Source organism: Podarcis liolepis, assembly GCF_965112155.1.
Source record: "Podarcis liolepis genome assembly, chromosome: 1".
NCBI classification, from domain to species: domain Eukaryota; kingdom Metazoa; phylum Chordata; class Lepidosauria; order Squamata; family Lacertidae; genus Podarcis; species Podarcis liolepis.
In genome coordinates, this window is record NC_139554.1 from 78,297,791 (window position 1) to 78,323,421 (window position 25,631).

The following is a 25,631-nucleotide window of genomic DNA, read 5'->3' on the forward strand; positions in this document are numbered from 1 at the left end:
AATAACTAGCAATCAAGGCATCAAAGTGTTTGCTCACCATTGCCACACTAACTATGTAAATATAACATATAAGCCCTTTAAAGGAAACAATGTAATGTTGCAATCAGTGTATTAGGATACCACATTCTTCAAATGATTTATACTTAAAGGTTGTCTCCAGGGCTTTTTTTCAGCTGGAGCTCAGCTCCAGCACCTCTCAGGTAGATGCCATTGCCATTCTAAGAGAACAAGGGAGAAGTTCATGGTGAGCTCTAGCACCTCCCCCTCTTTCTTTCTTTCTTTCTTTCTTTCTATAATTTTTTAATTAGCTTTCCAATATACCTCCAATAATAGCAAAATTATAACAATAACTATTAATTCCCAAATTATACAGTTATCGAAATGCCAACCAACTTCCAATTAACACATTTTAGTTAAAGTGGCTCCCCGCATGGTGGTTTGGGTGCATTTCCAATCTTATATCACTGCGTTCCATAATCTTAAATAATGTCAGTTACATTTAAGTTATAATAATAATCTCTTATTCAACAGTTACATAATTAATGATTCCCATTTGTGATGTTACAATATATAAATTTATAAAGTTTAATGGTGGTGTAGGAGGGATTTTGCCAGACGAAGTGTTTTTGCACTCAATGCCTCCCTTCCTTCCACATTTCATGCCAGAGCAAGAGCCAGGTATCGAGATGAACTGTGAGTGAAGCCCATTCCCCTGTTCTTGGGGGGGATTTGCAAGGATGAGTTACCCTCTGTCATCCTTGTTTTTTGTTTGCTGACGATCCCCTGCTGTAATGGGGGCTGCCTCCATTAAGGCAAGCCTGACCAGAAGCCCCTGGCACCTCTTTCTAGAAAAATAGCACTGGTTGTCTCCCAAATAAAATAGAAACCCAGTTGAATGTTGTGTATACATGTTACGAATACAAAATGGTTTTTGTGTGTGTTTTTTTAAACCCACACAATTAATTCAATAATTGGGAGATATGGGAAATTTAAAAAGATGTGGGAACTGGATATTGGCACACAAATTCTTCCCAAGGATTGGAATAACATTTGAGAGTCACGGCCCTTAAAATTTGTTTCCAGGTTTTTTAAAGGGAAAACTTACTAAAATTATTATACAGATGTTGTTACACTCCTTTTCAAATGTCAAAAATATTTTATTCTATATCACCTAATTGTTGGAGGGGTTGCAGTAAACTTAGTACATGTTATCATTTATGGTCGGAATGTCAGTTAGTGCAAGATTTTTGGAATTTGATAGAAATGTTAAATATTACTAAAGAAACTATTGTTGTCCAAAATTAATGCTACTGAATATTTTTGATGATAGCAGTGTAAATATATTGGGAAAAGGATGTCTTATATACGATCTTGGCAGCACACAAAGTTATTGCAGCTGAATGTAAAACAGCCCAGAATCTTACTCTGGATACTTACTACTGCTCACTCTGGAATATACCGTATTTTTCGCTCTATAACACGCAGATTTTTTCTCCTAAAAAGGAAGGGGAAATGTCTGTGCGTGTTATGCAGCGAATGTGTGGTCCCTGTAGCCGAAAAATAAGGCAAAAATCAAACCGCGCTTCAGGGAGAAGGGAGCTCCGTGAGAAAGCTGTTGCTTTCCTGCATTCTGCCTCAGGGTCTCTCTGCCCACCCTGCTCTGTTTCGTTGCTGTGTTTGCTCAAACGGAACAAAGAGCAGGGAAAGCCCCTCCCCTCCAGGCAAGTAGAGAGGAGAGCAGAGCGTCCGAACAAAGAGCAGGGAAAGCCCCTCCCCTCCAGGCAAGTAGAGGGGAAAGCAGAGCGTCCCTCGCTCTATCCTGTCCCTGCTCCGGAGGGAACAATGTTTGTGAAGGGAAGAGAGATTACAGGTTCGGCTTAAAATTCTGATTTGACTTCCTGCTTTTTGTTTTTGGAGACACACAGCATTCAAATATGCTTTCTTCCATTTAAAAGGATGAAATCCTTAAACAGTGGCTGGCTTGTGTGGGTGGGTGGGGGAAAACTTTTGCCTTCCTTTCCTCACGTTATAGCCCTCTCCTGCATTCTTAGCCTTCTGTGTTTTTCCTTCCCTCCCCACTTAAAATGTGGTTACAAAGCATGGATCCACATGGATCCTCAGGATCTTTGCATTGGGTCACCCCAAATTCACCATCAGAGCACACAGCATGTCCATGGCTACAGCCCGTCCCCCCCCCCCAAAATCACACACCCATTGTTGCCTGGGGCTGCAATGGTGCAAAAACGTGGTTACAAAGCATGGATCCACAGGGATTCTCAGGATTTTTGCATTGGGTCACCCCAAATTCACCATCAGAGCACATAGCATGTCCATGGCTACAGCCTGCCCCCCCCCAAATCACGCACCCACTGTTGCCTGGGGCTGCAATGGTGCAAAAACGTGGTTACAAAGCATGGATCCACAGGGATTCTCAGGATTTTTGCATTGGGTCACCCCAAATTCACCATCAGATCACATGTCTGTGGCCACAGCATGAATCACAAAAATGATACGTCCACTGTTTCATTCAGAATATTTTCCCCCTTGTTTTCCTCCTCTAAAAACGATGTGCGTGTTATGGTCAGGTGCGTGTTATAGAGCGAAAAATACGGTAACTATAATGAAGGAAATCATGCATAATTTGAGATTTTGACAAGGACTAGAACCCCCAGATTCTTTTTATGTGATTTGTCATTCCTTTATGACACGTACAGCGGAACCTGTCACAAGCCTGGCATATCTGGAATTATACTTTGTGGTCTGATAAAGTTGATAGTCTTTACTTGGGCTTTGTTATTTTAACTCATGCAACTACTCATGTATATATTTCATAGTTTTTTCATCTTAATTCTTGTCTGTTGTTATATTAAGAAGGAATAATACTAACAAAAGCTTGACAAAAAAGAGTAAGTGGCAGATAGGAAAAAGGGAGGATCATGTGGTGCGTTGTAGGCTCTGTTTTGTATTAACAGTGGGTAACCATTCTATTTAATATCACTGCTGAAGTTGGACAGTGGAGTATTTTACCGGTAATAATAAGGGTGGACAGAGCTTCGTGTACTTCAAGTACTTCATGAACAAGAGAAACCTACAAGGAGTGAGAGCAGATACCAAATGTTTGCGAAGGCCATGTCTGTAATTCCTGTAGAACTGTGTTACCTAATACACATAGAGTTCGACATGGGTGGGTGTGTGGTTACATTTAAGCAATGGGTTTCCCTGCATGTGCAGAGCCAGCTCACTTGTCTATTCCATGCCCTTTTTAGATGTTCAAATCTGTTGTGAGCCTGGTAGTGGTTGTGGTTCTGGGGAGTGGTTGTAATTCTGTTAATTAAAATAACCACTGAGACAACCTGAGGGCAAACCTGTTAAACAGCATTAATAGATGTGAGAAGGCCGCAGACACCCTAAGCGGTCCTCAGACCCATCTCCCACTTCCTTAATGATCTGTTCCTGAATACCCTGCTTAGCCTGTTTTGAGAGAGGCTTGGAAGCCCCAGCAAACAGAAACCTCTTCATATAGAGGACAAGGTGACCACTTTAAGTAAAGGGAATTACACTCTGTCTCTTAAGGCTGCAACCCTAACATCACCTACTTGGGAGTAAGCCGCATTGAATTCATGAGCAGGCATGGTTCGTATTGTGTTGTGATTGTAGTCATTGAGAGTTTTTAAACCTAGAGAGTGGAATTCAGTGCCGTGCTATTACAAATGTTCCATCTGCACAAGCATTGCAGCTTGTCCCCACCCCAGCCACCCACCCGGCACTGCTTTTGGAATTCTTCTGAGCCCCACACAGGCCAATTTTGGGGTGCAGGGGGAGAACAGGGGGAACCCCATTGTGCAAGCAGAAGGCATGCACAGGGCTTCAACTGATGGAGTACATTAGGTGACTGCAGCCCAGAATACACACACATACAGAAAGAGAGAGAAGAGAGAGACTTCTCTTTTTTTGGCATTACTTGATTTTTCTCCCTTTGTCTAACCTTTCTTAACAAAACTGTTCAGAAACAGAGGCACAAGTCTAGTTGCCTGTGAATTCATTTTATTTTATTTTGCAAGATGCTCTTGGAGGATGACGTATGGTTTACTAGCAGTTTCTTTATAGTGGTTTTGCATGGGAGATGGGGAGGGTATGTTGGGGAATATTTTTAGGAGCAAGAAAGAGTTGCAGCACAATAGTTTTTTACTTGTTTGCTTCACAAACAGTTTTGCAGGGAAGAATAGGTAGTTAGTGCCTGTCAGCTTTCAGCCAAAGTGACTTTCCCCCCTTCTCTCCTTTTTCCTATCAAGTTGCTTGACAATGAAAAGGAAACAGCGGGGGGAAGAGCACCAGTGTGATAGGGCTCCACTGCTCGCCCAGCAATACCTTATAAAAACTAGTCTTGCAAATAGTTACTAGAGGCAGTTGTGGCCAGATGGGTGGCAACTGAAAAACTTTCACTGCTTCCCTCCTCCCTGGATTTTACCATGATTCCTTGGCTTGTGTGCTTATTCCAGTGTACCATTTGGCTCTCTACATTACTGCAATGTAGACATATGCTAACTTGCTTCTCTTTGTTGCAACATCATTTTCCATGGTTTTCATGCTAAAAGAGTAGCCTTTGTTTTAGTAATTATCATAGTTTGACTCTCCCTGGAGATGTGTGGATTTTATTTGGTTTCCAATCATTCTTCAGATTTCTGACAAGAATCGAGTACTGATGGGTTACAACTGTATCATCTTCTTAAAACAAGAATTACACATTATAATTAAGAGGAGGAGGAAAGCAAGAGTTGAGGGGGATTTGACTTTTTCAAACCACAAGTGAAAGACACGGGATTCAGTTTGCAGGATTTGCTCAGTTCAGATGCAGTGACCAAACCATGGTTTACCCGTTGGGAAGGACATGCACTGTACTCAAGCGTTCCATCCTCCTCTTGTGCACATCAATTCCCTCTTTTACTTTCTGTCTTGTGGTGGCAATAGATATCTGTGATTCCTGTGCAGATTATGTGGTTGCCACTAAACACAGATTGCTTCCAAACTGGAATTGGAAGCCAGTTTGACTAAGACAACACAGTAAACCATTTAGGAAAAAGGATTTGTTGTGTGTGTGTCTAAAGGGAAAAAGGAGAGCATGAACCTGTAGCATGTTTCTGATGGCTAAACCATGATTGAATTCAACTACCGACGCAGATAACCTGGTCCTGTTATTGTACTACATCATCTGCAACATAATATAGATAAAATAAGGTGCATACTACAGACACTTCAAATGATGCAAACCGTTAAACAAGTAACTAGATGCCATTCCCCTCAAGAGGAAGTTTATATTCTAGTCTCTCAGACTACCTTTCCCCACTTTCCATCCTGAAATCAATTTTTCAAAGGATAATTTTTTTACTTGGCATACAGGGATTTTATTCAAACTTTGGAAACAGAGAAGTGATATAACATGGGAAAAATCCAGACATTATCGTGCTTAGCTATGCATCTCTTCACATTTTTCTCATGATGTTTTCAGATTATTTTCTGATCTGAAAATCTCATGAGAGGTGGCCTTTCTTAAGAGATTTGCTGCGTTTCCTGACTTTTCTCTGTGAACAGAAATATTACGGAATCAAGCGCTGGCCAAAACTGGAGTGAGGAAAGAGAAAAGGCATGTTTAAAAATATGGATTTTTAAAGGAAACCATCTCTGGTATCATCATATGGGCTGCTTATGAAACGCACACAGACACTTGAGGCTGTCTTCACATGATGGGTGGGGTTTCCTCTTCCATTTCACATGAGCTTGATTTTAAACTAGGTTAAGGCGTGTTTTTTTGCTTTTGTCAGCTTAGCTTGAATTTGTAAATGACTTGCCATATCTATAGCGCCTGTGTGAAATAGTTAATGCTCTGTAATGCCAACAGGCAAGAAGAGTTGTTGTTTTTAATTGTAATTGGCTCAGTTTGCATAGGAGCAAGTTCAAGTCATTTCTTATTTTAAAATGTTCCAGGTACCATAAATATGCAAGGGAAAGTATTCCCTGGACTTATATTTAATTTTTTAGGTGGGGTTTAAAAAAAAAAGTGTGAGAGTTGTTATGGTTTGGACAGCAACTTAGCCGATTTCTAAGACTTTGTGGTAGGGAGGGTATTAAATGATGGTTTAGTTATAATGGAAAATTTGACTTGCAAAAACATTACTGGACGTCAGTAAATAAAACCTTTCACAAAGGTATGCTTGTTTCTGATCAGTTTCTAGTTCCAGATGTTGGTTCTGCTGACTCCAAAAACTTGACTAGGTTTCAGGAAAGTTGGAAAGATACATTGCCTTTACCATCTGTACTGAATATACCATGCACATACTTGGAAGAGAAATTAATCTGAAATATGGAGCAATGCTCAGAAATCTACCCAGGCCAGAAATAATTAATCTGCAGAGTTTCATAGCAGCTAACAGAACACCTTTTTCATATTTCTTATTCTTGTTTCATAAGAATCCTTGGGCATGGCATGTGTTAGAATAGTTGATACTTAAAATGTCTTTCACGTTTTAATTTAAACATTGTTGGACATTGGAGGGGTGAAATTGCATTATGTTTGAAGGTATATATTTTAAAAAACCCCAAGTTCTTAAATTTTCTTTTCGGGCTCAACACTTTAATGATGTTCAGGGTGGGGGGAGAGGATCTGGTGGAAAGGGATTGTTCAAATGGTAACAATGGTATGAATAACAGCATGAGTTGTGTGTGTCAGCCCTTCTTTCCAAATGTCTTTCAAGTTTCTCTTTATTGGAGATGCTTCTGCATTAGCCAGGAGCACTGATTAAGGTCAATTCATTCCTTATGGCATCGCTTCTCAGGGGTCAGGATTGCTTTGTATTTCTGGAACTACATGAAGGGAGATTCTAAATTTCCTTTTGTATTGTTGTTCAAAAATCTGAAATGCTGCTTTCAGTGCTACAGAGACTGTGACTGTGGGGTTTCTGAGACGGTCTTCCTTGAAACTACATGTGGCATGATTTCAGCATGTTTCTTTTGTATTGCACCAAATTGTTCATTAGAGATGAACGTAACCAGAATTGGAAATAAAAGTACCTAAGGATAGGCATTACCAAGCCTTCTCTTCTCTCCCCCTCCTCATCCTTTCATTCTGTCAGCACTTGTATGCACTGCAGGCTGTCATTGTGATCCAGATAATCTCTGCTTTTATTAACATAAAACCTAGCCCTTGTGGCTTTAATGGGAAGTTTGAAAAGTCCTATAGTGGTGTATCCTGGAGGCACAGACACTAAAAACTTATTTTCAGGTTGTCTGATTTCTGAGCCTGTTTTGCTGAGATGCCAAGCTATTATTTCTTAAAAAAATAATAAATTGAAAACACCCCTGAACAACCAGGAATTCTTTCCTTAAAAATGAGAGATTTTGCAAGTGAGAAAATCCATGCTTGGGTGGGAAAAAAATTGCTGTTGGCATGTGAAAGTTTTCTTGCTTTAAAACAACTAAACTATTTTGTTCTTTTTATTTTTATTTGGGAGGAAAATACACTGCCAACAATAAGAAAAACTATCATGATGATAAACTGCATAAAATCAACAATACAATTATATCCCTAAAACAAATGCAAAATGCATCACAAATCAGTAGGGGTTTTGAAGGTGGTAGTTCTGTTTTCTTCGCAGTATCAATTTGGGGGATTCGTTGCCTTTTGGGTGTACTATCATTGATCACAATTGCCGTAGAAGGGAGAGGGACTGCACCCCTTCGATTTTAAATAACATGGGGAGCCTGTGTGCATGCAACAGGGCCCCTATTTCAGCCCTATCCACCACCCTCATGTAGGCAGCAGGAAGGCAGGGCCAGCAAGGATGTGGACAGGAGATCAAGTGAATATGGCACTGCTCTCCTCCTGATGAGATTTAAATTACATGAGGGGAGCATGCCTGCAATCTGTGCATCTGAATTCAGAAACTGCACAAGAGATGCATACAGTGATGCATACTTGTCAGCCTATGGCCTTCGACTTATTATTCATAATATTTTAATGAAGCGTAGATAGGTCTGGCTCCCCAGAATGCAAGAAAATTGAATTTGCTCATGTTTTCACCAAACAAATCCCAAAAGAAACCTGATCATCATCATGTATATAGTCAAGAACCTATAGAGCCAAGAATTGAACTCTGCTGTTATGAGTTGTGGGTCTATGAATAGTGGGTGCCAGGGTTTGGGGGTGCCAGATTCCCCTAAATTCCTGATAGGTAATAGAATTTAAATCAAGCCTCCTGAATGCTGAATCCAGCAGGAATTCAGTTGCTGGAATAGCCAGGCCCGCCTGATAATGGCCCACTAAATATGAGTTGTTAACTTAACAAAGGCAAGGTGATGAGCCATTAAGAAAGTGGGAGCTCTATGTCAGACACAAAGGGGTGGAGCCCCACCCGTGAGCTCTGAGTTAATGGGCAGAGACAAAAGACTTGAGGGGTGTTCTAGGGAAACAGTCTGTTTTCACTCTGTTAAATGGAGCAAGCTGGAGCAGAGAGGCAGAGGGCCATGGCTGATTTCTGCTGGCATCCAAGGCTGTGGCCATGGAAGAAGCAAGAGCCTCTTGGAGTGTAATGCTTTGAGCACCTCCATCATAGGCTGAGGTTGGAGCAGCGTGTAACATCTGCCATAGATTTCAGTGTTGACTGAAGTCTGCCTTGTTGTCATGGCAAGAAAGATGACCCCACTTTTAGTCCAAAACATTTGCCATCCTTGGTGAATACTATGTATTGTTTTTGCTTTCTGACACTCTTATCAGATTGTCTTCTAGTAAAGAGCAGGGCATACATGATGTAACGTAGCAGCTAAGAAGGTGAGCTGGGAACTGTCTAGCTCTCAGATTTTGCCTCCACCTTGAACTAGGAGGCCTTAGGCAAGTCATTGTTTCTCAGCTTCATCTCTCCCCCAGCCTCCAGTCCAGCAGTATGCCATGCCATATTTTAAACTGGAATACAGGCTCCATAGGGCCTTTTGGCCCAATTTCCTGACTCTCTGGAAACTGTGAACCCACTCTTACTTTCTTAATCACAAAGGCTGGTGCTGGCTCAGGAGGAAGAATGGGAAAGGAAAAGAGAGATGACCATAGATCACAGGAGATCTCTCAAATATAGGAATAAGGAAGGCAAGGGTGACCAGGACCTTTAGGAATTGACTAAACAGATTGGCAGTAAATTGTAGAATAAATTGCGAAGTTGTAGCCACTGTATGGACTTTTAAAGTAAAAAAGGGAACAGAAATGGCAGGAACACTCTTCTCTTGGATTCCTTTTGGGGAGGAAGCATTTTTGGATAATATGCTTATGAAGGACAATTGTCTGGAATTATGCTGTTTTTTGGAATATTGCCGCTCCCTCCTCACAACCTACCTTCCTTTCTCTTTCTTGCCTTGATCTTTTTTCCTTTCTTCTTTATTGTTCTTGTTACTGCTTTTCGGGTATTAGATAATGAACATTTGAAATGAAACTGTTGTTGAATTGTGTATAGGACAACTGCCAACCTGGTACCTTCCAGATGTCTGGGACTATAACTCTTCTAATCCCGGCCAGCATGGTGATACTGTCTGGGACTGACGAAATTTCTAGTCCAAAACATCTGGAAGGCAACAGTTTGGTGAAGACTGGTGTAGGGGTGTAGAGTGGGTTTGGTATTGAAACTTTGCTACCTGACTTGTGCTTGTATGCTTAATTGCAGCTGGACTTTGTTCCCTTCTTTTTGTTTTCAACAAATTTAAACCTTTTTAATTTCTCAGAGGCTATATCTGTGGCTCCTTTTTTCTTTGTAAAGGACAGGAACCAAAACTCTGCAACAAGTAACTTCCTCTAAACATTCATATCTGAAGCTGGAGCCTCTGGGCATGTCTGTAACTTTTCCAGAAAGGTTTTTTTGTTTTGAAATTTACCAAAAAGGGAAGTGAAATTTAGGATATAATCCTTTATTCAGAAATGGTTTGTTAGCTGTCTTAACTTTTGTGCTTTGGTAATTTTAAATACAGAGGCATGCCAGAGCCCCTCTGGGCAATGAAAAACCAAGTCTACATGGTATTCATGTTTCCTATTCCTATTGAGCTTCCACCGTGTACTTGGAAAATAGGTTAGGATGACAAATATTGTTCTGTCACCTACTAGGGCTTTGATATATAGGTGCCAGTGTAATGCAACTCCTCAGAACTGGGTGTAGACTAAGGAGAAGAGAGAGCAAGTTTGTTTCCTTCAGTTTATCAATATGCACTACAAGTAAGATGAGGGACTTTGATGGGTTTCCATAGAAATAGTTTGTATGTGAACTTCTTTGGTTGTTAATGTCAGCATGAACTAATGACTGGAATCGGTTGCCTGGATACTTGTGCTGACGTTGTGTTGAGTCCTAGAAGTGGAATTATGGTGACGTCATGGAATGTTTACAAGCATCCTGAGCACTCAGGTGCTGATATTGCAAGAGAAAGATGAACTAATAGTAAATTTAGATGTGAGTAAAAACTCATGTCTTAAGGCAGTGGATGGAGCAGTGTGCCGGTTGAGGTGAGGGTGGAAGAACAGTAGTAGATGTTGGGACTGTCAGGGTGACTGGCTGAGTGACAAGAGAATCTAGTCAGGTTGGTGAGCCCAAGCAGGCAGTGTATCTGAGGGCATAGCATTGGAGAGGGCAGTGGATTGAGAAAATGAACGAGCAAGAGAGGTGTGTAAGATGAGCATAGGCACTTCGGACAGAAGGGGACTATGGACCATGAGCGAAGTGGTCAGCAAGGCTCCAGTGTCGCTATGGGTGACATTTCTGTGCGCACTTCTGTGTGCTACAAGAATATAATAAAACTGAGAAAGCTTTTTAATTGCTTTATATTTTCAGAATGCACCTTTGTCCACTTGGCTAGAGAATGTGGTTTTTTGTTGTTTTGGACAATGTCTTTTTGACATTAGTCTCTCCAGGGAAATAAAAGTAACTTTGTCCAAATGAAATAGTATATAATCAGAGTGCTATATTTCGTTGTAAATAATAATGTTAGCAGTAACAAACTGTAGGTTGCCAAGTAAAACCAAGATTCTGAAATAAATCTCTCTGGTTTCTGAAACCCTATAATTATTGCAAAAAACTTAACTTACACAGTACAGAAAATGTATCTTTTACAAGAGCCCTTAAAATGTGCAATTCTTGCCTGTGCAAAACAAACCCAAGACTAGCTGCCCAAATTTTATAACACTCAACAGGGTGATGCTTGCTTGTAAAGTTGGGGGCGGGGGTGAATTTTGTGATTTTAAAAATTATTACTGATACACAGTAATCAAGGGAAATGTGTTTTGGGTTACTTTTAAATGATGGAAAACTTCTGGTGGCACAGAAAGAGATGTATTTATAGAGCCAACTTTTTTCAAACAACATGCCCCTACTTTATACAAAATCTTGCTTCATTTCTGGGTCTTGACTTTTGCATTGTGGGAAGGGCAAGGTTATTTTCTTGTTTTGGTTTAATCATATACTTGGGTTTTATCTTGTATTTTATTCTGTGAACTGCCCTGAAATCTTTTGATGATGGGTGGTATATCAATTGTTAAATAATAATAAAAATAATTAATTATAATTCTTGTAAAATTGCAAAAGCATCTCAAAAGAAGACAGACTGTAAGCCCCTCCCCATGAAGTGACTAGTATTGATTTACTATTATTTTTTCATGAATGCTTATGGGCTTGTTTCCTCCATTTTTACAGCCATTATTAAATATTGTGTGTGAAAGGATCCCAGCTTATCTGGATCCACTGGTATTCCCCCCCCCCCAGTCTGTAGTGCTTCAAGTTGCTGTTGGAGAAAATTCAAAAAGCTTCCCCCATCAACTCCACTGTTGACACAAAAGACATTGGATTGTATCCAGTGAAGTATTGCACTCACAATAATGTCTTTCCATCCCTACACTGGAACTTGCTTCCCCCCTCTCCTTCTCCATGTGTCTGCCCCCCCATCTGCTTTGGTGTTTCCAAATCTTCCAGCGCAGATTTGGGGAGTACCGCTCCGGCGGGAAGGTAAACGGCGTTTCCATGCGCTGCTCTGGTTCACCAGAATCATGCTGGCCACATGACCCGGAAACTGTCTGCGGACAAACGCCAGCCCCCTTGGCCAGTAAAGCGAGATGAGCGCGCAAGCCCAGAATCGTCTGTAACTGGACCTAACGGTCAGGGGTACCTTTACCTTTTAGGAGAGGAGAAGGGACGTGGGTGGCGCTGTGGTCTAAACCACTGAGCCTCTTGTGCTTGCCTATCAGAAGGTCGGTGGTTCGAATCCCCACGACGGGGTGAGCTCCTGTTGCTCGGTCCCAGCTCCTGCCAACCTAGCAGTTTGAAAGCACGAAGTGCAAGTAGATAAATAGGTACCTTTACCTTTACAGGAGAGGAGAGGTAGGGGGTATTCCATTGTGCAAGAATAAATTGTTAAATGTGTGCAGTGACTTAAGTTGGGTAAATGTTAGGGGATTTTTCTTTTTTCATGGGACCACACACTGAACTATGCAACTCTTCATAAACAGTCTAAACTGAGTAACAATTCGGGGGGGGGATAGTTTCCCACTTTTCTGATAAATTTGCTTCTAGAAATTTTGTGGGGGAACTGTCTGATAGATTCTGCCTTGGTGCTGAACTTATTAAGCTCCTTTTTGAGTTAAGTTTCTTTGATAGAGGTTCAGACTGTCTTCCTGTCTTTGCTATACTGTAGTATGATAACCCAAAACAATGCTTGGCATACATAAGACTGTCACTAAAAATAATTCATATTTTGAGATGGAGGCATGGATGAAATTGCTCTACAGGAGGTTGTATATAATAACCAGCTTAAAGTATAGGCTCTTGCAGTTTAAAGAAGGGGTGAAAACCAGACTCTGACATCTGTTGTAGCTCTGTGCATAAATGATTCTTAAAATAAATTTTAATTTTCTCTTTCTCCAAATTTCAAACATTGTGGACAACATGCAGAATAAAAAAGTGAAATGAAACTGCCTTGATTGATAGCTGAGATGTTTTGAGTTTTTTCCACAAAATTTGTGAATAGAAAAGATGGTGAAATGGAGAAGACATTGTGGCTTTTTATTGTTTGGTGTGTTTTTTAATGCCAAGGAAATGTACTGTATTTCCACCCCCTGCTTGTGAACTGAATGTAGGGCACTTCTACCTCTTTCTTTTGTTAATGTAGCAGTGTGAATTTCTATAGTAACTTACGGTATAAGATCTAAAAAGTATTTTACAGTCAATAAAGCATTACCTGTGGCAGTAGATAGTTATATGATTATACCCTTTGCATATTGTGTTTCTAGCCATAATACAACAATGAGCTTTGCAGATTCAAAATAGATGACACAGAATAGGGAAAACATAATTTTAAGAAAAAGTTGTAGCCTTTGACAATTCCTAATACCATTTGGAAACTACAACACAAGTCATAGTGGTTCATGAAACCTAAGCTGCCTTTCCAAAAGTTTTTATTCTACAAAAGTGACTTGCTGTAGTCACAGGTTAGGCATAAAAAAGAGGAAGGAACAGGAACTGAGTTTCTTTGACTTCTTGTTTTGGATGAATTTCACACCTACATTTTTTTTCCATGGGAGGGAAAGAAAACCCTACTATGCCACTGTGTGCTTGCGTGTGAGGAATTCAAAACACACACACACACACACACACACACACACACACACACACACACACTGTTCCAGGATGAAAGGAGTAGTCTTCCTTTCTTTAGAGGACTATATCCGACAAGTTTAAACTCAGGTTAAATACGAAGGTTCATTGCATGAAAATCAACATTTAATCTATCTTTTGAAGTTAGTGATCAATGGATTTCAGGTGTTCTACAGTAGTAGCTGCCAGTGGAAGAGGGCTGGGTGCAAAACACAAAGTAGTCTAAAGATGTTTTTGTTAAGTAGTCATTCCAAATAATAAAAGAAGCTTCTCTCCTCCCTGCTTTTTGAATGGCTAGGGATGAAGTTCTATGCATGCTTCCTTGGAAATGGTGCACTGAATGCAGTGGGTCTTTGTTTGAAAGCCCACTGGTGGCATCCCTGAAGCAGGCTCTTCTGAGGGTAGAAAGGGGCAGGGCTGGCCTAGGATCCACTGGATCTTAAACAGGCCTCAACTCACCTTCTGTGGATGCAGCATTGTCCCTGTGGCAGGGGTGGGAGTTTGGACTGAGCCTTAAGACATACATGTGAATGGCTGAGGCTTTCTTCAAAATGTCACTGGTGTACCAAAATGAAGAATCATATTTTGGCTCCACCTGTTCCATGTATTTGCCATTGTAACAAGGTAGATTAATCTTGCTGACTTAGTTCTGAGGGGAATAATATATTTTTCAAAACCCTAAAAAGTAACCTCAAACCTCCCCCTTTTGCTCTGTCCCTCTCCCTTTCATATCAGAATTAGGTAAAGGTAAAGGTAAAGGGACCCCTGACCATTAGGTCCAGTCGTGACCGACTCTGGGGTTGCGGCACTCATCTCGCTTTATTGGTCGGGGGAGCCGGTGTACAGCTTCCAGGTCATGTGGCCAGCATGACTAAGCCGTTTCTGGGGAACCAGAGCAGCGCATGGAAACACCTTTTACCTTCCCACCGGAGCGGTACCTATTTATCTACTTGCACTAGGTTGGCAGGAGCAGGGACCAAGCAACGGGAGCTCACCCCGTCGCAGGGATTCGAACCGCCGACCTTCTGATCGGCAAGTCCTAGGCTCTGTGGTTTAACCCACAGCGCCACCTGCGTCCCTATATCAGAATTACACCCCCCAAAAAATCCTGCTTCCCTCAGTAACTCTCTGCAATCTTTCTCAGGCACAGTTCTCCTCCATAGAAGGTATTTGTCATACAGGGGCTACTGAATGGTGTTTGGCTGCTCCACAATACTTAAAAACCCTTTCCCTTGGTGGCCTACCCATATCCAAGCATCTTTGAACAACTTATTTTTTGCTTGGGCATCCCTTTGGTGACTGAGGTCAAGCTTGTCAAGATGCTGTATCCCATAAAACCTGAATACTGGGTGGTAGCCAATTTCTTGTTCAGTTATATCTCCAAGTAGGTTATCTTACGCATTGGAGAAATTAGACACTATACCAGTTTCCTCTGCAAACTGTAGTTTTTAAATGCAAATGCGGGTCTGAGCCTCTTTGTAAATGCAGATGTGTTCTGAATAGGCACCTAATAGGTATGAGCATGTATCTCTGATTACCCCAAAGGCATAATAATCCCAGTCTTGTTTGCAGCAGACCACATCCTCCCATTTGTTAAAATTTATTTTTCTTGTGTCAAATAAGCTGCTTAGCTACATTTTCCACAGAGAAGAAACCAAGCATGTGTGTGGCCTTCCTGCATGGTGACTTGAAAAGAAAAGTGCCCTTCTGCCATAGTCTCCACCTTGTGCCATGCCTCTCCAAGCAGAATTTGCCTATTAGGGACGTTTGGAGCCTTTCCAAGTGATTATGCAGTTGTTAAAAGTTTAGAAGTTATTCCTTAAGGCTATGCTCCTGCCGAAGGGCATAATATATTTCCCCAGCACTGAAACAGATACCTATTTATTTTTTTGAACCAGAACATTCGCCCAGCAGCATGGATGAATTGTAAGAGTTGGAAAGGACCTTCAAGGTCATCTAGTTCAGTCCCCCCCCCCCAAGTACAGGAGTCTGGGTAATGCTTCCTCTGTCCTGAAAGTAGACAAGAATTGACAGGTATGGAATTCCAGCAAAACACATTACAGTCATCCATATTCATTGCTGGAGTCCGCTTTGAGCAGATAAAAGGATTTTCACCTTTTATGCATAGGGCTGGCTCATCATGGACACAAGTTTTTGCCATGTTAGATGTGTGTTGGACCACACATCAGGAAGAAAATGCTTCAGCAAATTTATGGCTTTTCATTATGTTAGCAGACAGAAATGAATGTGGAGCACATAGCTACATAGCAGGCTTTATCAACTGCCTCCAATTTGTTCTTGGTTATTGTTCCAAAGGCTTCATTTCTTTCTCCTGGGCTGCGTTCTCAGTACCCTTCAAGGTTAAACTGGATGTTGCTGAAGAAGGGCATAGGGCCTGGCAGCTGCCATGTGGTATTTTCCTACCTACTCTCTGGTATTTTCTTTTTCCTTTAGGAAGCTTTTCTATGCGCTTTCCTTGGAATGCTGGGCTGTGTGCAACAGTACCTTAGCATTGGGTACTGAATGCCTGTAGAAGGGGCAATCCTTTAGTGTGGGCATCTTTTACTTCTCTAACTTCATTTTGAGGGTATCTCCATTTCCTTATACATGAATATGATTCTTTTCTGCATTGCTCAATCCTATGTGCACAGACAGACAGGACGGAATAGAATTACCGTATTTTTTTTGGTCTATAAGACTCACTTTTTCCCTCCTAAAAAGTAAGGGGAAATGTGTGTGCGTCTTATGGAGCGACTGCAGGCTGTGCAGCTATCCCAGAAGCCAGAACAGCAAGAGGGATTGCTGCTTTCACTCCCCAGCTGTTCTGGTTTCTGAGATTCAGAATATTGTTTTCTTGTTTTCCTCCTCCAAAAACTAGGTGCGTCTTGCGGTCTGGTGTGTCTTATAGAGCAAAAAATACGGTATTTAACACGCTTTACAGCTATGAAATGCTATAAGGAGCTAATATAGTTTCTTGATACAAATGCTACATTACCCCAAAGACTTCAGTTTCAGCAGAGCATGTGCTGTGACAATGTGACTGCATCCTTTCTGCTTGTATGATTTGCAAAGGAACCATGTATTTATATCTTCCCTTAAAGACTAACAAATGTGTTTTGGTACAAGTTTTAGGAGACTGAAGCCCACTTCATCAGATGCATGATGTGAAATATTAGTTAGCAGGTATATAAAGGAGAAAATTGTAAGGTGAATGTCAAAAGTCAATAAGGAAAAATTGAGTCTAAAACAATTACAGCATAAATATATGTTCAATAGGCATTTTAATAGTGGCATATTGGTGAGGATTTACTCAGCATTGCTGAGATGATTGAATTAACACCTATGGCAGGGAACCATTCATTAAAAACAATCATTGATAGCACAGATATCCTGGCATTGAAAAGCTAATTTACACATGATAAAAAAGCTAAAATCTTTTGTCTCTGTTTAACCCATAAGTGATGGCATTGAATTTATTGATGGATTGTAATTAAGTTCATTTATGTTAACCCCCCCCCCCCATTCCAGAGTGGCTACATTAAGGTCTGTTATGGCCTGCCCTGGGAAATTGAAATATTCTCCCAAGTGCCATTTTCAGTGTCTGATTTGTGTCATTTACTCCTATGTGGAGAGACTGGTTCATCTATTTTGTGTAGAATGCACAAGGGCATTGTTGACAGGCGAAGTCATAAATCACACTGGAAGATGAGCAAGTGAATGAACCACCAATGTTGTGGATGACATTGTTGGGTCCAGTTATGGTGTTACCACTAGACGCTGGGAGAGATTTGTCAATTGGCTTTGCTGTGGCTTGTTGGTGATTAGCTGTTTTAGGTTGCCAGGTGGTGGGGAGAGGGGAGGTTGTCTATATGCAATTATGGCCACCCCCCTAAAAATATTTCCCATTCAGATTCATCAGAAGGGGAGAAGTATGAAATTGGAGTCCATTGGAGTCTTCCTACCAGGTGAACTAAACAGTGATAGATCAGATGGGATCAAAATGACTTTGAAATGTTATTATGCTACAACTTCAACAAAACATGCAGAAATGAAAAAGCAACACATGCAAAACCATTGGTTCTTATGCATAATGGTCCCTTAGCTTGCTAGCTCAGGTGACTTCCAGTTGCCTCATGTATAGGTCAGACCAGGGGTCAGCAGACTTTTTCAGCAGGGGGCTGGTCCACTGTTCCTCAGACCTTGTGGGGGGCCCGGACTATATTGGGGGGTGGGGAGAACGAATTCCTACACCCCACAAATAACCCAGAGATGCATTTTAAATAAAAGGACACATTCTACTCATGTAAAAACATGCTGATTCCCTGACCGTCCACAGCCTGGATTGAGAAGGCGATTGGGCCGGATTTGGCCCCCGGGACTTAGTTTGCCTACCCATAGGGCAGACCATGGGGCATATTTTTCCTCCTGCTTTTCCCTTGCACTTAGTTACTTTCTAGCTAGTTTCTCAATCCTGGGTCTTCCCCACTCCCTGGCACTTACTTTGTCCTTCTTCCATGTGTTTCTCCTCCCCCACCCCTGCCCTGCATCCTGTATCTCGCCAATTACAGCCTTTTTTATCTCTCCAGCCAGCTTGGAGTGCTTGTTTCTGATTGGCTTCCTAGATCTTTGTCTTCTTGGTGATAACCTCTCCCTCAGTTCTTTGCCTTGCTATTCCAGACTGATAAGCAAATTTGGTCCCACAACACAGCACACTATGTCATGTCTTGCTCCTTGGTTCCTCATTTAGACATTTCTCAAGCTGTTCTTATCCCAGACCCCATGTTCATCACCTTGCCTAAGCAACTGTATGTGGTGAGCTTGACTTATCCTTATTCTGCCATAACTGCTGCTAGCTCAGAGCCTGTGTTACTCTCAAAGATTCTATTTCCCCATAGTGTTAAGTCTCCTCAATTTCCTCCTATAATTAATCAGAAAGGGGTTTATTAGATTTGTTGCTCTATTCCTACACATGCTCTATCATTTTCTCATTGGTTTAAGGGGCAGTTCACAACCAACCACGCACACATGTACAGTGGTACCTCTGGTTACGTACTTAATTCGTTCCAGAGGTCCGTTCTTAACCTGAAACTGTTCCTAACCTGAAACACCACTTTAGCTAATGGGGCCTCCCGCTGCTGCTGCGCCATCGCCGCACGATTTCTGTTCTCATCCTGAAGCAAAGTTCTTAACCCGAGGTACTATTTCTGGGTTAGGGGAGTCTGTAACCTGAGGCATATGTAACCCAAGGTACCACTGTATACACTACCTTGCAGAGGGGTTTGCCAGCTGTCTGTACATCTTCCCCTTTGAATGCTTCAGAAAGCGTTGCCAGCCTAATATGATAGTGGCTGCATATTCCTGTGGCAGTGTTTCTTTTTATAAACTTGCAAAGCTGCAAGATTCCTTAGGGGCACATCTGCCCTTCAAACTACTGCTTTTAAGAAGGGATAATTGCCCTGGTGGTCTCCAAGGAATCCTAAGGCTGTAATCCTATGCACAGTTACGTGGGAGATGGTTCCACTGAACTTGGTGAGACCTCAGAAGGAAACCAAACTTGGATCTTGCTGCTAGAGCTGTTGCAGCTAGAGTGCTGGGAGTTCTGTACGAAATGGTCAGATGCCGTCTTTTAGGTATTATTTGATTGCCTTGTAAAATAGTGTGGATTGAGAAGGTTGCAGGGTTGTTGTTGTTGTTGTTTTAAATATACATGGAGTTGAAATTCTAAAGGTAACACTAAGCCAAAGATGTAAAAGAGAACATGGACTGAATATTGGAACATCAGTACAAGGCCAAATGCACAACAAAACAGTCATGCATAATTCTTATTCAAGTCCTGAATATTTCAGTCAAAATATTAATTAATCCCAGTTATAAGATTGTATTGCAGTATAGATGAAAGTTGCATGGCAGAACACCCACCTTCATTTTAAAAACTCATTTTCTGATTTTTTTGTGGCTTTTAAAAGCTGTGTTATATTTTGAACATTTCATAGAATCATAGAATCATAGAATCATAGAGTTGGAAGAGACCACAAGGGTCATCGAGTCCAACCCCTTGCCAAGCAGGAAACACCATCAGAGCACTCCTGACATATGGTTGTCAAGCCTCTGCTTAAAGACCTCCAAAGAAGGAGACTCCACCACACTCCTTGGCAGCAAATTCCACTGTCGAACAGCTCTTACTGTCAGGAAGTTCTTCCTAATGTTTAGGTGGAATCTTCTTTCTTGTAGTTTGGCTCCATTGCTCCGTGTCCGTTTCTCTGGAGCAGCAGAAAACAACCTTTCTCCCTCCTCTATGTGACATCCTTTTATATATTTGAACATGGCTATCATATCACCCCTTAACCTCCTCTTCTCCAGGCTAAACATGCCCAGCTCCCTTAGCCGTTCCTCATAAGGCATCGTTTCCAGGCCTTTGACCATTTTGGTTGCCCTCCTCTGGACACGTTCCAGTTTGTCAGTGTCCTTCTTGAATTGTGGTGCCCAGAACTGGACACAGTACTCCAGGTGAGGTCTGACCAGAGCAGAATACAGTGGCACTATTACTTCCCTTGATCTAGATGCTATACTCCTATTGATGAGGCCCAGAATTGCATTGGCTTTTTTAGCTGCCGCGTCACACTGTTGGCTCATGTCAAGTTTGTGGTCAACCAAGACTCCTAGATCCTTTTCACATGTACTGCTCTCAAGCCAGGTGTCACCCATCTTGTATTTGTGCCTCTCATTTTTTTTGCCCAAGTGCAATACTTTACATTTCTCCCTGTTAAAATTCATCTTGTTTGTTTTGGCCCAGTTTTCTAATCTGTCAAGGTCGTTTTGAAGTGTGATCCTGTCCTCTGGGGTGACTTATCTAGAAGACAAAAAATTAATCAGAACAATAATAAAGAAAAGCAATTCGATGATAGTATATATTTTATTGTAGTATGTGTATTAGATGATGTTCTTGGGGTTCACTAACAAAGAACTGGATCTCAACTCCATGCATGTTAGGAGTCTGAAACATCAGCTGAAGCTACAAGCCTCTTGTGGGGAAAGTCAGCAATTGATTAGTAAAGACATCTAGCAGCTGTTGCTTGGACTTGTGGAATTGCTCGAAGGGCTTGAAGTGACAAATAATTTGCCAGAGAAATGTTCTGTGTTGGATTACATTAGAAAGCTGCTGAACTGAGCAGATCCTGAATGAAATATTGCCGTTTGTAGAAGTTAGTGCCCTCTTCTGGAATATTGGTATTCCATTAAGTTAATTACATTAGTGTTAACTGCTGTAATTGGTAGGAAACAATCTAATGCTGAGGGGTCATCCCTTTGTTATATGCAACTATCTAAATAAAGACAGTCATGCTAATAGGTATCCCACTTTATTTACAAGGTAGTGTGGTTAAAGGAGGTGGTATTTTTCAGGACGCTTTTTAAATTGATGTAATACACTTGCATATTTTTAAAAAGCATTGCTTACTACACGATTTCCAACAGCAACCATTTATCTCTTAGGAAACATCGTCATAAATATTTTTCATTCCCCTGTACAGTATCTTACCAGAAAAAATAAATATATGTACTAAACTCGGATTTCTACCAGTTAAAGCTGGCTTTTGCTAATTAATTAAAATTTAGCTGCTTGATCAATCATTGGAGCTTGCTGCTCTGTCGAACAACTTTTGCAAAAGTCGTACCTTGGTTCTCAAACGCCTCGCAATTTGAATTTTTTGTCTCCCGAATGCCGCAAACCCGGAAGTAAGTGTTCCGGTTTGCGAACTTTTTTTGGAAGCCGAACATCCGACGCTGCTTCCGTGGCTTCCATGGCTTCCGATTGAGTGCTGGAAGCTCCTGCAGCCAATTGGAAGCTGTGCTTTGGTTACTGAACGTTTTCGGAAGTCAAACGGATTTCCGGAATGGATTCCGTTTGAGAACCAAGGAACAACTGTAATGTATAAGTAACATATGTGGCATTAGTTAGTCATCTCCTTGCATGAAGCAGTCCCAAGTTCAGTCTGTGGCATGCCCAGGTAAGACTGTGAAAGATCCCTGCTTAAAACCCCAGAAAGCCATTGCCAGACACACAGTACTGAACTAAATGGACCAATGTCCTGAGTCAGAAAAAGGTGACTTTCTATGTTCCTAGGCAATCCTTCTCACCATCTGCAGTGGTATCAGAAAAAAACCAGTGACCTAAGTATGTTCCTGCTTGAAAGTAGTGACTGATTTAGATGGCACTAATGCATCTTAGAATGGTGTATGCAAGGGATGCGGGTGGCGCTGTGGGTTAAACCACAGTGCTGAGGGCTTGCCAATCGGAAGGTTGGTGGTTCGAATCCCTGCAATGGGGTGAGCTCCCGTTGCTTGGTCCCTGCTCCCGCCAACCTAGCAGTTCAAAAGCACATCAAAGTGCAAATAGATAAATAGGTACTGCTCTGGCGGGAAGGTAAACGGTGTTTCCGTGCACTGCTCTGGTTCCCCAGAAGCGGCTTAGTCATGCTGGCCACATGACAAGGAAACTGTACGCCGGCTCCATCAGCCAGTAAAGCGAGATGAGCGCTGCAACCCCAGAGTCGCCAGGCACTCCTGTCTTCCACTGCCTCCCACAGTTTGGTCAAACTGATTTTAGTAGCTTCGAGAACACTGTCCAGCCATCTGGTCCTCTGTCGTCCCCTTCTCCTTGTGCCCTCCATATTTCCCAACACCAGGGTCTTTTCCAGGGAGTCTTCTCTTCTCATGAGATGGCCAAAGTACTGGAGCTTCAGGATCTGTCCTCTCAGTGAGCACTCAAGGCTGATTTCCTTCAGAATGGATAGGTTTGATCTTCTTGCAGTCCATGGGACTCTCAAGAGTCTCCCCCAGAACATTAAAACAACAAATAAAATAATCCAAAATAAAACAATTGCTGAAGAAAGTCAAAGTGTACATCCAAAGCAACATAATTAACAGGAAACTAAAATATTACCTTGAAGATTTCAAAATAATTCATTACAAAGGAGGTAAGCCACAGAATGCACATTTAATGCAGAATAGTTAACAACAAAAAACCCCTTAACATTTCAAAAGGAAACATTACTAAAGGAAGTCAAATATAAAATGCACATTTAAATAGCATAATTAAAAAGAGAATAAAATATTATCATAAGCATAGAACATACTCTACCTGCTGCTGTAGTGCGTGGATGAACTTGTAGTGCCTGGCTATTGGGGGGGGGGGGCTCTTTTAGAATGTTGTTGTTGTTTAAAAATTATATCCTGCTTTTCACCAAAGCAGTTTACGATGATAAAAATGCACAACATATCACGCTTAAAACACAAAAGCCTAAGAAATTCAAAACTCCAGAAGTATTTTTTAAATCAAATCATTTAAACATCAGAGAAACATTTATGATTCAAAGGCATCCTGAAATAATATCGTTTTAACTAGGCATCTGAAACGCAGCAGGAACAGTGCCTGTCTGATTTTTAGTGGGAGAGAGTTCCACTGAGGTTGGGGCTGCCATACGCCCGGAATTTCCCAGACATAGCCAGAATACAGCAGTCAGTAACAGTGTCTGAGCAGAAATAGCTTCTGGGATTCTGGGAAAATCTGGGCATATGGCAAATTTCCTTATTTTTTTTTCAAAAACTTCATTTTGTGTCCGGATTTTCACTTTTTGAAATATAGCAACCCTAACAGGTGGGCTGACAATCCTGAAGACATGACTTGTTGTTTACATTAGTTGTGCCTCTGTTCTATGGGGAACCACTAATAGTGTTCTCCCCACAAAATGTTCTCAAAATGTCCAGCCTGAAACGTACATAGCAAGGTTGTCCTTAATATACCTGTCAGGGAACTGACATCGGAGCCAGGGGCGGAGGGAAGGCTCCCAAGTGATGCTTGAGAGGGACCCAGCAGGGAGAGAGGCAGCTCATCAGCTGGGGAAGGAAATCAGCGCAACACCAGGGATAAAGGGGGGCAGATGGGGGAATCGGCGAGGGGGCTCCAGGACTCCTCGCCGGAGACCAGCGGGGAGAGCACGGGTCCTCCGCTACCCACACCCTCCCTGCGCAGAAGACTTCCGTGCAGGGAGAGTAGGAGGAGACTTGGCGTCAAACAGCTTTTATGCTGGAAAAGGTTTAAGAAACGCCCACTGACGGATTCTGCTAGTGACTGAAACAGCCACGAAGTGAAGGGCTGTCCAGACAGAAAGGTTTAACCAGGCAACCTAGCCAGGAGTGGCAGCAACTTACGCACGAGCAACCCCTATTATTATTACAATACCGTATCCAGGGCCTAACCTGTTCATACTAGTACAAGAACTATGAATCTAGCCCAGTGGCAGATTGGAAGCAATTTCAGGTCTGTTAATGCTTGTGTCATTAGTTGGCGGTTGAAGCAAAACACAAAAAGTCCTGCTTGAAAAACGAGTCAGTTCGTCACTGAGTAAATTGAGTTTGGAGGTATTCAGTTGTAGGAATGATATGGAGAAAAAAATACACACTTTTTGTCTTTATCCTGGAGGTGGTTGGTAAATTTCCACTTACTCTGGCTTTCAGAGTTGTTTCCTGGGCATTAATTTATCAAACTTGAAACTAAGTTGGAATTGATGAAATGATTACAAAGTTTGTAATCCAAATGATTACAAAGTTTGTTGAATGTTTAAAAACAATATAATATGTGGCATTGTGCTAAAAGCCATAATAATGCCAAATAACAAATACTTTACTTGAATGGAAATCCCAAGATGTAATATAGCGCTTAGGCATCACTGCTCTGTTTTTAGAAGTGACGGTTTACCATACATAACACTTTATTGTTCTTCCTTTCCATAGCTTCTCCCCTCCTGCTTTTTGCTAACCGGAGAGATGTCAGACTGGTGGATGCTGGAGGAGTGAAGATGGAATCAACTGTTGTTGTCAGTGGCTTAGAAGATGCTGCAGCAGTGGACTTCCTGTACTCACAGGGTGTTATTTACTGGACCGATGTGAGCGAAGAAGCCATCAAGCAGACTTATTTTAATCAAACTGGGAACCTGGTGCAGAACGTCATCGTGTCAGGTCTGGTTTCCCCAGATGGCTTGGCATGTGACTGGATTGGGAAAAAATTGTACTGGACAGACTCTGAAACGAATAGGATAGAAGTTGCTAATCTCAATGGAACATCTAGGAAAGTTCTCTTCTGGCAAGACCTTGACCAGCCAAGAGCAATAGCCCTGGATCCAGCTCATGGGTAAACATCCCTTCTTTAAACTTTTTGCATTGGTTTGCAGGATTAGGATTGTTTTGATAGGATTTTTTTTTGTCTCTACAAAAAATATAATCTCATTTCAGTTTCTATTTTCTCAAGGTATTTTTCTCTGAACATACGTTTAGATTTAAATACATCTTGTGAAGGAATGGCAGGCCGTGGAAGAGTGCCATGACTAAAGTGCCAAAGAAAATGTTAAAACAGTCTCATTTTTCCAAGTTAGGCTTCTCCTAAAAGCCGAATGTTATTAATTTTTTAATCTCCAGTTAACATGACCAGTTAAAGGTGTTTAATGAAGTTTTGTGTATAAAAGTGCAATAGGTTCAGTTATGCAAATTTTAATGAGTTCTCAAATTCATCAAATGACTTGAGGTGTCGCGTGGCTCGGGTTAACCCTGGGCTCAGCACAGTAGCCGTGAATAGCCTTGTTTTCTATGAATTGGTCCAATTCTCTTTTAATGTTATTCAAGTACTGTTTCTGAAGCTGGCAGCCATGACAGAAGGACACTTTCAGCCCCTGGGGCTCAGGTTTTTCACTCCTGTGCTTAGCCAGACATCTTTCACACTGCTTCTTAGGGGGACTTTTTGTTCTTTTCCCTCCGTCAGCAGAAAATCAATCCCAGAAGGCCACATGCTTCCCAAGAGGAAGTTATGGGAGGTCATAATCGAAGAAAGTACACTTTGTCTTCTTTCACTATAATTGCTTTGATTCAGCTCCGAAAGTGGTTCCTGCAGTGATGTTCTTGCCTTGAAATGTACTCTAG

The 25,631-nt window shown here is 41.6% G+C and overlaps 1 protein-coding gene across 2 annotated transcripts in view; it reads left to right on the plus strand.

The window, feature by feature from the left end:
* Positions 1-25,631, plus strand: part of LRP5 (LDL receptor related protein 5) — a 121,921-nt gene that overhangs the window by 9,931 nt on the left and 86,359 nt on the right. Inside the window, exons 1-2 of one of the 2 annotated variants that reach the window (XM_083479490.1) lie at positions 17,578-17,626; positions 24,453-24,849. In XM_083479490.1, coding sequence (XP_083335616.1) covers positions 17,593-17,626; positions 24,453-24,849 — 431 coding nt within the window. In that variant the 5' untranslated portion in view covers positions 17,578-17,592. Of the gene's footprint in view, positions 1-17,577; positions 17,627-24,452; positions 24,850-25,631 lie in introns of those variants that run through there. The other variant, XM_083479489.1, reaches the window with a different exon arrangement.